Consider the following 13,558-nt stretch of genomic DNA (forward strand, 5'->3'; position numbering starts at 1 on the left):
CTATTCACGACAGCAGGCCAGTGTGGCATTAGTGAAGAAGAGGCACAGAGGTAGCCAGAGTCTCAAATTCCTGGTGGGCCCAGGAGGGACAGGGGTGTGGCAGGAGCTAAGCATGCTGAAATGTTGGGAAAAGGAGGCTAAAAGTAGAAAGAGATGGGGGAAGGGCCTGAGGAATGAGGAGGACTCAGAAGGAGGGTCCATGCTCAAGAGACCAGTCTCTTATCACAGCCTGCACCCCCTCTCCAGTGGAGCTGGCTTTGTGTGTATGTGTGTGTGTGTGGGCGGGGGGGGCAGGAGGAGCTCATGGTCCAGTCCCAGATTCCTTCATAGCCTTTGAACAGCTGGTGAACAATGGCGGTAGATGGGGTATTTGCTGGAGGCTGTGCTGGTTGGGTTGGGGCCTAGAGCCTTTCCCTGGGTCACCCCATATAAAAACCATAAGAAGACACCATTCCCAGGTAGGGAAGACTTGAACCAGAAATGCTGCCACCTTCTGCTCCCAGGAAATCCATGTTACCTAAGCCCTTCCCAAGTCTTGGCTTCAAAGCAAAAGATAGCAGGATCCCCACCCAGACCACCTCGACCCACATCCCATTTGCAGTGACCCTCTCAGTACCACCACTACTATAACTTTAAATCTTGCCCTGTCCCAACCTCTGACACACAGGGACAGCGAAGGTGGAGTGGACCTGGCTCCCGTTTCCCTGGTTTTGAGGTATTTGACAAATCTGGCTGAAGCCACGCTTCGGGAACAGCCCTGTGGGTGGCAGGAAGGAAGAGTCCTGTGGTAGGAGGCTTAGAGATCTGCCACAGTCGTGCTGAATGACCCGCACAAGTCACTTCACTTCTCGTCTGCTTCAGCATCTGTCAGGCAGGAGGGGAAGGGCAGCTCTGGCAACCTCACTGGGTGGGGGCTCTAAAGAGCAAAGGACAGGAGGGGGCTTTCAGAAGCAGCACACACACCATCAGGTGGAGGAGCTCACTGTTACTGCAGTGGCGTCCGGCCTAGGAGATCGGTGTTGCCACCTCTGGTGTTTCAGCAGGCTGAGGCCCCTGGAGGAGGACTCCTCATGCAGGAGGGCCTGAAAAGTCCTTTCTAGCTCCAGGTCACCGCCTGACACAGAGGCCGAGTCTTGGCAGATGCCAGCTGAGGTGACGCAGGGCTGGGAGGTTCAGAGACGTGTCTTTGGTGGTAGAGAACGCCAGCCAGGTGCCGCGACATGAACTCTTTGTGTGCGTGTCTGCTTGTGGGGCGGATGTGGGTGCTAACGAGGGCCCCGCCAACATGCCCACTTGGTGTGGCTACGAGGAAGACTCAGCGCTTGGAAACTCTCCCGTGGAACTGGTGCTTGGCAGCTAGCCGGGACCCAGCTATCTCCTACAGTCCAGCCTGGAGGCTCAGGAGACCCCACTGAGCTCCCAGGCGGGGTCCTCCCAAGCTGCCCTCCAGGCCTCAGAGACAGCACAGGGGTCCACGTACCACAGGAGAGATGCAGCTCCTTGAACCTTGCTGGCCTGACAGGCCAGAGCCACATCTGGTTCTCATTCAAATGTCCAAACATAATTAAATTCTCTATGATGCAGCGGAAGAGTTTGGTAAGATGTGGCTTTCCCCCTTTCCATCAAGGTTAAGAAATCAGTCTCTCATTCCACCGGCCGGCTGACTCCTTTTCCTCCCTGCCACCAGTCTGTCCCATTCCACAAAGCAGAGGCCTGGGCTCCCATCTGATTTCTAGAGCTGACAGGGCTGGAGCCAGTGTGGGCTACATGGAGCCCCTCTCTCCCACTGTACCACTTACCCACCTGAGGGGATTAACAGCTGAGGCCCAAGCAGCAGGCTGGCGACTGAGCAAGTTAGTGCACTGTGGGTTGGACGGGGGTGGGGAAGGGAGCTGCCGAGAGGAGGCAGCTGTCCTACTCCAGCTGTGCCGTGACACACCAGCGTCCTCTCACTGACTACATGCAAGCCCTCTTTGTAGGTCCTCACAACGGGAAGCCCTTGAGAGTCTCTGGCCTGACCTTTGGGTCCCCCAGTGGGAAATGGAGCTTCCCAGGCCGAGGCCGTCCCTCCTGCACCTCACCTTTCACCTTGTGCAGCCCAGGGACTGCTGCAAGGCGGCATGGCACTGTGCCCTGGCCTGCCGGCACACACAAAGGAGGAATGGAGAAGGCCAAGAGCAGCATGAAGCCCTCTTACAGAAGCGCTGGGACCTCTGCGTCTCACAAGATTGCTGGCCATTTCTGGCCTGTCAAGGCTCTGACAGGCGAATGGACAGCAGGGTCCAGGCTGTGGTCCTCGGGGATGGGAGGCGGCCTACTCCACAGAGAGGGGCCCACTAACTGGAGGCTTCGATGCCTCTCCTCAGCTGCCAGTCCAGGACTTCCCCGAATTCAGGCAGAACATCCCCTAGACGGCCTGCCTCTTCGAGAGCTTCCTTCCCGACTGAGTATCTTCTGTTTACGGCTTTTTTTGTTACACTTAGGGATTTATGACTTTCACGGTAACGGGTTCCATTCCACTTCCTTTGTGCCTGTGTTTCTAATCTTTGTGCTACAGGCTTTACAAGAGTTTCTGAAGAAGTCAGGATATTTTTCCTTTTGAAACAAGCTGTCCTGTAAGTTAATGACATACAGTGGGTGTGGCTGCTATCCAGAGACAAATGGGGGCTGGGAAGAGATAACCAGGGTAAGGTAGGGGACAGTCTTCTAGATTAAACAGAGCTATGTGCAGGTCCCTTTAAGACCCTTGGCCAGCTCCTGTGCTAGAGTCCCCTGAGGCTCGCCAACATCCCTAACAGAGAACTAGCACCACATTCAGATGCACATGGTGTTTCCATGCCAAAGAATGCTCAATGCTCACCCTGGGGACAGGTGCACACACATGCACAAGTTGGTGTGAACCAAACAATCCCAACATTGCTGACATGGCTCTAAAGAGAAAAAATTTTGCGTATCTTTTCTAAATGATAAACTTTTGTTTAGTAGTGAATTTAATTGATTTCTTGGTGGCATCAGTGTCAAGGCCCCAGGTCTGGTGCCTTCCTATCAGTGAAGAAGGTGTTAGGGAAACTGGAGCCAGTTCCTAGTCTGGATGCCTGAAGCTCAGCCTAGCAAAGAGAGCAGCAATGGGGCCAAGGTCCCCGTCGCCCCTGTTAGGGTCCCAGCCCGCGCTCTGGAGCCCACACTCCATGGCTGGGAGAGGAGCACAAGGCTCAATTAATTGCTGTGGTGCCGGCTGTCCAGATGAAAAAGCGGAGCGGATGCCGGGTCTGCCTTTGTGCTCTGTTCACAGACTGGCTGCTGGTGCCGGGGCTCTATTCATTATTCAATTCAGCTAGCTCAGACGAGCCTTTCCATTTGCTCCTCCAGGAGGAATAACAAATCTAGAAATGCAATTCCACTTTGGTGTATTAAGATATTGATTTGCCTGTCGAGTGGAAGTGCATTTGTTCTGTCAGCCCTCCTGTGGGCAGGAAGGGGTTAACCAAATGTTTATCACAAGGCTGGCTTCAGAGTTGAAAGTAATGTGATCAGTAATGAATTTTGTGTTACATTAGGTTGTATAAATGGACAGACAAGCGCAGACAACAAGTGGCCAGGAGTCGGGGCTAATCTAATGATGTAAAAATAGAGACAGCACCAATTATACTAGGGGCCAGCTCCAGGCTCCTGCAGGGACTGCAAATGAATAGGTACAAATCAAATTACTCACTAATAGACGCACTACAAGAGGGGCAGTCAATGGTAAATGCATTAGAGCCTAGTGACCTCTCTGCTCTGCACAGCAGAATCCGAAAATTTGACTTCCATCTTAAAAGTGGGGGGCAGGGAACGAGGTTCTCAAAGAAACTCTTGTCGGGTGAAGAACAGCAACGACTTCCCATCCCGAACCAGTCTGTTGCCAGAAGGTACCTCCTGTCTCTGCTGACCTCTTGCCCTCACTTCAATGCCTCCTGAGAGCCTGAGCACTGGGGCGGGGGTCGGCGGGGGGGGGGGGTGGTAAGGGGGCAACTTCTTGAGGGACAGACAGAGCAATGGGACAAAGCCCTGCACATAGGCAAAGACAGGAAGAGGTTACATACCAACATACTTCACAGCCACGTGTCTCTCAGGGGTGCTGTTTTTTACTGCTACGTCAAGGGGTGTGTCTGTATTGAAAATAGAATACTTCTTTAAAGAGGATCACAACATGGACATTTAAGAGAGCAGCAAGAGTGGAAACCAAGAAGAGTAGGTGTCACAGTGCGGCTGGACCACCGCGAGCTCTGCAGGGGGTGTTCGTGGTCTGTTCTGAGGCACAGCACATCCGGGCCTTTACAGAACTCTCCCTGGCCTAGGCTGTTGTCGTCCTTCCCTCTCCTTTCCTCCTGCCCAGTGCCGCCTACTGAGTGCCTAGGTTCAGGGATCATGGGGACGTGCTCCAAGGCATGAATGTATGCTCAGATTCGGCTCTCCGTGGCTTGGGGAGGAACAAAGGGTGAAACTGAAGCATCTCCAAGCCTTCTGAGGACCCCGGCAGGCCCAGATGGAAACAGGACCCTGCTGGGCTTAGCCCACACTCGCCCGCCCCACTAAAAGCCAGCACTATCACACCCGTCATAGCGGAGATGGCATGCTGGTCCCGGCCAACAGGAGCCTAGAGAGGATGGGGACATGACAGCAGAATGAGTTTAGGGAGGGCACAGAGCAGAAAAAGTCACCCTGTATGAAGGAAGCAATTGGATGCTGGTTTCGCCCAGACTTAATTAAGCACACAGAAGGGTGGAACTGCAAGCTATTGAGCTCCGCTAGACAATATGTGGGGGAGCTGGTGGGGGGGGCGGTCTGTGAAGCCTGGTGTTGGGGGATTCTGCAGGCAAATTAAAAAATGTATGCTTGTGCAGTGGGCCTGCAGGTGCCTGGGGGCAGAGGTGGGGTTCAGTGAGAAGCAGGCAGGAAGAAATTGCCAAATGTCAGCGGTTGGGCAGCTGATTCTGGCACAGGTATTTGGAAATGCCTCCTTTTGTTAAATTTAGTCACACTGGCATAGCTTGGCCTTGGTAGAGTGAGGCTCTGGACTCCTGAAGGGTCAGAGGCTCATTTCCAACTCTCATTTTCTGTGTGTCTGTGTGTCTCTCCTCTGTTACCAGCCATCAAACCCCGGGGCTGGTCCGTATAGCACAGATCATCTTCTGAGGGGAAGGACAGAGGGAAGACGGATATTTAACCATCCATGACTGTGTTCAACTTTGTTCAGATCTCACACCTCACAGAAAGGTCAATGGTTAAAGGTGAATTCTTTGGCAGAGGAGGAAGAACAGAGAGAAATACTCCCTTTTGTTAACCATTTACCTATGTTAATGTCTCCAGAGGAGGGCACTTGTCTGGGGGTCCACCTGCCCTTCCCCACCCTCTTGTCCAAGGCTGTACGTTTGCCCCAGGAACTGCCTCCATGTCAGGGCAACACTTGGAAAGGGGACTTTGAAGGTTTACCAATGAAGTCACACTGGCATTTTGTCCTTGTTGATAGGAATCCATGTGCTTTGTTTAAAGAATTCAAAGTAAACTGGGCAACTTCAGAGGAGGTTCTCGGCCCTAAGCTGCCATTATAGCTCTGCCTCTGCCTGGGACTTCTAGCAGCCTTGGGAGAGGGAGAGAGAGTGGGGGGAGAGAGAAGGGGAGATAGGGAGAGGAGGGGAAAGGAAGAAAGGGAAGTGAGAGAGAGAGGGAGAGGGAGACAGAAGGAGAGAGGGAACAGGGGAGACAAAGAGAGAGAGAGATCGAGAGAGAGATCGAGAGAGAGATCGAGAGAGAGAGAGAGAGAGAGAGAGAGAGAGAGAAATGGTCTACTTAGGATCAGATTTGACAACTGGCCAGAAACTAACAAGTGTGTCCTAAACACAGTAATTTTTTTTCCCATTGCTCTGGCTGGCTTTCATTTACCTCTCAGGAGCCACAAAAACCCATGTAGTCATTCAACAAACGTTAACTGGGCTCAGCTTGGTTCTTGTCCCAGTGCTGGATGCTGGGCAATGAGAAGGCTGGTGGTTGGTAACAAAGAAGAATCGGATTCAGTCCAAGGAAACAGAATTAGGTTAAGACATACAGTATGGGCAGAATGGCTGAAGGAGGGGCTGGAGGGACCACCAGGGCTGAGCCTCCCCCACCCCCATGGCATGTAGAAAGGAATCTGACACTGATAGGGAAAGAAAAGGCACCATACACTACTTGTCTGGGGTCAAGTGTCTAGTGAGCCAGTGGTTCAGCAGTTCAGAGGAGAGAGAAGGGCCATTTGGCTGCATGGTCAGGGAGGCTTCACAGAGTGGGGTGAGGTCAGAGCTTGGTCTAAAAAGTGGGCAGAGAGGGAGGGCAGAGGGTACTCTAACAGAGCCAGGTGAGCAGGGCATGTGCTGCAGATGATAGGATAGTTTTGACAGGTGGGCATGTTTGCATGAACGTGGTGGTGGTGGTGAGGAAATATGAATAAGGGGTCATTGTAGCCAAGTGAGTGGGAGATCAGGTTGGAAAGGATGGTGAGGAGGGCATGGAAGAGCCTTGAAATCTCACAGTAAGGAGCCGAGGTTGAAACAGTTGGGCCCTGGACACGCTGTGAGTAGGGAAAAAGGAAGACAGAGCAGGCCCTGAACGTGAGAACTCCCCTCCTCTTCTGGGGATCCTCTCTTATTCTGAAATACCCTTTGACCAGTGAGACTGATGAGATCTTGAGAAACTCCTCCTAGATCTCTCTCTCTCTCTCTCTGACTCCTGCTCTCAGCATTCTTGGGCTATGTGAGCAGAGTCTCATTATTTAATGTTCTCAGACCACAGTGCACTTCTTGTGAGGTTGTAGCTTGTGCTTAACCTCAGCGGCCCGCTTTTTGGATGATGTGAATACATGGCACACAATGTAAACTCTTTTAGAGATATATTGCGCCTCTTAGCCTTGTTTCTCTACATTTCCTGAGTCAAGTTTATAAAAAGTTACTTTGCTTCTGTTGTGTGTAGATCCCAATTTCACAAATCTTTCTCATGAATGACTTTTATCATTTATTTTCACTTTTCTGACAATGACTAAAATAATTAGTATTGTAGGCCCTTGCACAATATTGCTTCTCCATGGAGAATATAAGCTTTGTGAGCACTCAGTTGGCTGACGGGTCACTGAAGGGCCCCCATTATCTTGACCTGGGGTAGAAATAAATATCTGCAGCTAGGGGCAGGCTTGGTTCAGAACCACTACATGTATGTTACATCCCAGACACAGGTTCACAGCTAGGACCTACAGAAGATCCAACCCAACCTTCACGCACAGGCATGGGTGTGGGCACAACTGGTCAGGATTGAAGGACCACCACATGGGTTCAGAGGCTCCCCACCCCCAGCCCCAGAACAAAAGCCTCTGTCCAGTAAACCCCTGCAAAGAGGTTTGGTCTAAACACCAAGGACAGTATAAGTAGGGTTGCCTCTGAGGATGCTATTGTAATTGTCTGTGGGAAAGACTAGTAAGGAAAGAACTATTCTGATACCAGAGTGAAGAAAACTCAGCTAATTCCACTGTTTCACAGAGGCTGGGCTTCCAGCACTTCCTCATTTTGATCCTATATTTTGTAGTTATGATCTGATTTCAAATCTTTCATCTTTCTTCCATTGTGAATCAGAGAGAGGAACATCTCGCTGGCCGTGTTGTGATGATGAAAGGACATTTACGTGGCTAGCCTAGAGTCTGAAACCTCGAAGCCACTTGGGAGGCGTGTCTATTATTGTTGAGAGAAGTAAATGAGAGGACATTTACAAAGTGCTCAGTACAGCAGTACAGTGGCCAGCACTTAACGCACGCGGGGAGCAAATGTGACCACATTGCCTGGTATGAGTGAAGAAACACAACCAAGAATGGGAACCTTCTTGGAACCTTCCCAAGGTCATAGGCTTCCCCCATTCCTTGATGAGGACATCCAAATGCTGCTGAGAAAATCCCCCCAATGTCAGCAGTTGGGTGCTAGGAACTGAAGGGCTCTCAGTTTTGGTCTCTCCTACCAGTGGAAACCAGTGAGGAACAGGCCATCTGACACCGAACTGAGACACTGATGGCAATGCCAACAAGGCTACCCCTGGTTTGCAGGCAGCATCTGCTTCCCCACCACCTTCTGCACGAGTGCTGTGGCCACACATGGCGCTGGGCTCTATGTCTGGATGCTCCTATGTCTTTGGGGACTTACTCTTTCTCTCCACCCTTGGCAACCATGGCATCTGTAGCTGGGGAGTTTGTAGTTTTGTCTTCACATCCTGGCAAGACCACAGCCTGTGGGCAGGGGACCCCCCCAGGCTTCCGCTTGGTCTAGCTCTACTAGGTGGGCCCCGATGGGTAGCTGGATAGAGGAGCCAGAGAGGAACACATTCACAGTTCAGCACTGTTGCCTCCTTTGGAGCTTTCTATCTCTTTAAGGATAGGAACCATGCTTTACTTCTTCACCACAATGCCCAGCTCAGGGTGAAGAAACCAGCAGGTGTCTGCAGAGAACCTGCCTGCCGCGACCATGGAAGAAGGTGCAGGCCCATTGAGGAGTTTGTTGAGAGAAGACATGAAAACCATTTTGTAAACATACTGTAGAAGGAGCAAAATTCCAGGACCCAGTTGAGTAAAGCAAAGGGAAGCACCTAAGGACAGGCTACGTTACTTGGATGAAAGCGTTTGCCTGAGAGGAGGGGTGTCTAAAAGATAAGAGAATTAATTCACTGCCCCATGCCCACCATTGTTGTCATCTGAGTGTGTTCCTGGGACTGGAGGAAGCCACAGTCAGGGCTTGAAATGGGACAGGGCTAGTGTGGTCCCTACCGGAAAGGCAGCCTTAGCAAGAAAATGTTCCCAGCCCTCACTAATGGGGTGAGCAGGAGTTCCAAGGCCGCCTGGAAGAGCTAATCCTGCAGGTAGGACAGAGGGGTCAACACACCAGGTTATTGCTTTGGGGTACACATCTGGTCAACTCCAGTAACGAGAGCTAACATTTGTTATTGACATTAATTTCCACAGTCCTGAAATGAAAGATGGTATTAGCATGAAGTCACAACATACATGTGTGCACACACGCGTGAGCGTGCATGCGCATGCACGCACACACACAGTGCTTAGTTCCTCTTTTGCAGCACACAGGTGATCATCAGGTATTTGTTAATTAACTTATTGAAAACTTCCTGTGACCATTTAAAAACTGTGTGCAGTGTTCAAAATGTGCTTTTTATGTTAAGAAGGAAAAAAGGCACAGCCCTTTCAAGAAGTAAAAGCAGTATCTGACAGATCTTCGGAAGACCTTGAATTGAAAATAATCCTAGTAATTAATATACACACAGGAAAACTGAGGGGATTTGGCCGAATAAATGAAAGCAATGGTTTCCAAACTGTAGACTGAAATCCTCTGATGTCTTGTGAAATCAATTCGGTGGGTCATGACCACACTCTTGAGAAAACGAAAGAAAACAGAAAGTACTAGAATGCATCGCTTATAATACTGTTACTGTGAAAGTTTGGTATGTTTGGATAAGGAAGTAAATGTATGTCTGGCAGAAGACAAGAGGCAAAGATTGGGCCCTGAGTGTGATCCCCTAAAGTAACTGCTTCTGGACTAGAAGAGAGTCCACTGAGGAGTTGGTAGACAGAAAAATCTAAAGCCTCTTTCCTACCTTGATGCTGTGATTACAAAGGAGAGGCGGTGTTCCTGGGACTGTAGGAAGCCACAGTCAGGGGGAAGAGACAGTCCCTCTTGACCTTGAGAGCTGACTTAGCTTTTCAGAGTCAACAGCAGCAAAAGGAGGCTGCAGCAGGCTGATCAGGACTCTGGAATGAGGCCTGAAGCTTTTTGCCCTTGGATGTAGGAGAGGGCGAAGAAGAAAGACGAGGTTTAGCTAAAGACAGAAAGAGTTAAAGTCTAAAGAGAAAGTGCACTTAATGTGTATCCAGGTGTTTATTAAGATTTTTTTTTTTTTTGGTATTGGGTTATATCTACCTAGACACAAAACAAGTAGAGTAAGTACATGTTTTGCTTATTTAAAAAATTCTATTTTTCTAGAAAAGGCAATATTGAAAGGAATGTCTGCTAAGCAGGAATTAGGTTATTTTGAGGGGGGCCGCAGAGAGAGGAGGAGCTGCTGCAGGAGACAGCATTCCGGGCAAGAGAAATATGTAGGGGGGCCTGGCAGGCAGAGAGAGCACGTGTGCTTAGGGACCCTCTGGGGAGTTCAGCTTGGCTGGAGCTTGCATGGGGCAGCAGGAGACGCTTCTGGAGACAGGGCAGCGGCTGGTCATGAAGGGGAAGGGCACTGAATGCAGCGAGATGGGGCAGACCCTGAGAAGGACAGGGTTGTGGGGGAGGAGTTTAGCTTTTGGACGTGTGGAAATGTCAGCAGGTGACTAGATAAACGGTTCTGGAGTTCAGGACAGAAAGCCAACTTGGAGATTGTTTGGAGTCAGTTTATAGGTAGTGACTGAGCCCCCGGAAGCAGAGGAGATCACTCTGTACTGACGGAAGGAGAGGGAGGAGGGAGAGGGCCAGGATAGGGTTTTGAGAGATACGTACGCTTAAGGCCACCAGAGAAGGAAGACCCAGAAAAGGGATGGAGGAGAAGGAGTGAGAGGCAGAAGTAAGGCCAGGAGAGCATGGTAGACCAAGAGCCCGGCCCGAGGAGAGCCCTTGAGATGGGAGGACAGCAGTGACTTTGTGGGGTGGGGACAGCTGCTGTGGCTGGGCAGACTCTGGATGCAGAGGGACAGGGTGGAGGTCAGTCAAGAGATTCCTTGAACAATGGCCTCTATTTTCTCTCTGACAGTAAAACACAAGATGGTGGGGTAAGAGATTTGAAGAGAATGGGAGAGTCTGAAATACTACCCATGCAGAAGGAAAGAGACTGATTTCAAAATGATGGACTGAGCACACGTGCCATATTAAAAAAAATAGCAAAAGCAGAGAGAAAAATATAAAACATAAACCATAAACTCTTAGGGGACCAGAGATCCGTGGAATCTTTAAGAGAAGGAAACCAGGCTGGAAGCCACAGCAGCGAGCAGGGGCTACGGCAGAACTGTTAACGTCTAGGCTGAACGCAGAATTCATTTGTTCAGTAAATAGTAACCACAGGCCTACTATGTGCCAGACGCAGTTCTAGGCGCTGGTTTCTGCTGCAAGGGATGAGCAGAAACTACAAAGAGGAGGAGAAGGTACTAGAAAAGCAGAGAAGGCCTTCCCTGGCTCACTGGAGAGGAGACGCCAGAAATTCGTAGAGGCACCAATTGGAACGATTTGTGATTCTCCTTCAGCGGCCCAGGTGTGAGAGCAGAACCAGACTGGCCTTGATTTGGAGTTCTGCTGAACAGGGACAACGGAAGCGTCACAGGGACAAGGGGAGCGATGATACTGCAAGATGGCAGCATGCCGATTATCTTAGAGCAGATTTACAAATCACATGTGTCATCTAATTAGACTGATTGGTCAGCAGCTCTCGTGGAGGAGAGAACTAACACCTGCCTCAGCAGCGAACGGAATTTCAAAACAGACCTGGTCGAGCGGGCAGAGGGATCTATCTTGCTGGGATGCAGGTGTTGACTCAGTAGGGCTGGGTAGGGCCTGAGACCAGGCATTTCTAACCAGCTCTCAGGTAGAGATGGTGCTGCTGGCTTGCAGATCACTCTGAATAGCAAGGCTTTAGAAGGTTTTGCTTTACTTTGGGGAGACAGTTAATTTGCCCACGGTACAGCTTACCTGTGAGGTACTGGCGCCAGTTGACTGTTACTATTTTCAGGAATTCATCTAGCCGACTGACACCATGTTGACAGCTTGCAATTGGCCATAATGCCAGTTTTTATACTACAGAAATGTCCAAATGCTACAAAGCAGGGCTTCCCTACTTCCCTCTGGAGAGCTGGTTGGTAAACAATTTCCAGCACATCACCAGTGAAGCCTGTGTAATAGTGAGGCATGCTCTAGAATGGGCTTCAGTGTTGGGGGTCACGAGAGCTGCTCCATTCATAACTTGATAAAGAGGCCATCAGTCGTGGCTGTGATACTACACAAAGTGCCTGCTAGAAAGCACTACAGGACCGATCATCTCGGGTGCCTTAGAGTACCTAACACAGGCAAACACTTAATGTCCCCTTATCTGTATGTCCTATAAGCCACTGAGAGAAGTAGAGCTGTGGGAAAACAGAGAGGGAAAGGCTGCTCTGGCAAAGGGTGCCTTGCTGGAAATTCGCATCCAAGTCACACCATCTTTCCCAGGCTGTTTCTGGGTGTGCTGGTTTGCCCTTCCAAGGCCCCGGGTTGCACCACTAGCCTGGCACTTCATCTGGAATTGCACCCGGTGACAAGGGATTCTCAGCAAAGGCAGAGGGAAACAAGTTAATTTCCATAATATCTGCTTTCCTTATTGACCTTTAAAAGAGAGGCAGATTTTTAAAAATTGATACATTTAATATGGTCAGAAAACCCCAAATGAATCCCTTTTGGTGACAGTTTGGGGATGAAAATGAAATCCTTCTGCTCAAAATGGCATCTCCTATTTTCTGACCTGTGGGTCATGCAGTTTTAATTTCCTCTCTCGTTTTTTCTTTCTTTTTTTTTTTAATTTCACAAACTTGCTTAAGGCCACAAAGACACTCCTGAATCCCTCAGCTGTCTGGCAGATGAACTGCTGCCAGTTTTGTTGAGATTACTGTTTGTGCCAGGTTGAGGTTCTCCAACTCTGACCCAGTGCACCTTTAAATCTGTTTGCTGGATGACACTGGGGGTTCCAAGTGGTGTCTGCAGAGAGCTGCCCCAGAGCTGCTCGAGCTCCTCCAAGGGCAGCTCCTGGGGACTGAATCTGGTGAGAACAGGCCCTGGTTTATGTAGCAGGGGCTGGGCAGGGGCCCCAGAGGTGCAGGGGGAAGGTGGTGCTATGGGGGAAGTTTGGAAAAGGAAAAGCTTTGCCTCCTCCTGCCAGCTTCCAAGGAAAATGGGGTCAGAGCCCCTGTAAGTGGCAGAGCCGCACCTCATCTCTGGGTGCGGGTAGAACAATGGCATGATGGGCTACCATCCATGAGCCGGATGGCTGGATGATGGGGTAGAGGAGTGGTGTGCACATGTCTGCACCTGTGTGCACGTGAGGCAACAGGACATGGCTTGCTGCCACTTCCAAGATCCACACTTCTTCTCTTTCCAGGGAAGGAGGGGGTGTGGAAAGGGGCTGGCCCTCAGAGCCACTGTCTCCTGTGGCCTGGTAAGGCACTTCTCTATCTCCAGGCAAACTCCTCCTCTCCCCTTCTTGAATCCATTCTGTCCATTTGCCCATGACTGCGCCAGTACTGTGGACGGGCATGAAGCGGGTGCTGTGGAGGTGGACACGAGAGTGTTATGTCTCTCTCCTCCACTGCAGGAACGAGAGAACTGGGATGAGAGGGAAAGGCTTAACTGCCAACTATCTAAGGGATGGGCAGGATCCACACGGCAGTGAGACCGAAGTGTCATGACGTCAGGCCCTTCAATCCCTGCCAAACATGCTTGCCTCTCCTAAATCTTGCTTTCTGCCCTAAGTTGTGAGTTCCTCCTCCCTGGGA

General features: G+C 50.5%; 1 protein-coding gene across 20 annotated transcripts in view; it reads right to left on the reverse strand.

Moving 5' to 3' along the window:
• BCAS3 (BCAS3 microtubule associated cell migration factor) overlaps positions 1 to 13,558 on the reverse strand; it is a 590,779-nt gene that overhangs the window by 8,800 nt on the left and 568,421 nt on the right. For 8 of the 20 annotated variants that reach the window (XM_072747635.1, XM_025996066.2, XM_072747631.1 and 5 more), the window contains one exon: positions 4,083 to 4,148. The exons of the other annotated variants lie outside the window; for them this stretch is intronic. In XM_072747635.1, coding sequence (XP_072603736.1) covers positions 4,083 to 4,148 — 66 coding nt within the window. The remainder of the gene's footprint in view (positions 1 to 4,082; positions 4,149 to 13,558) is intronic. 20 annotated transcript variants of the gene reach the window in all.

The sequence above is a fragment of the Vulpes vulpes genome, chromosome 2, assembly GCF_048418805.1.
Source record: "Vulpes vulpes isolate BD-2025 chromosome 2, VulVul3, whole genome shotgun sequence".
NCBI lineage: Eukaryota > Metazoa > Chordata > Mammalia > Carnivora > Canidae > Vulpes > Vulpes vulpes.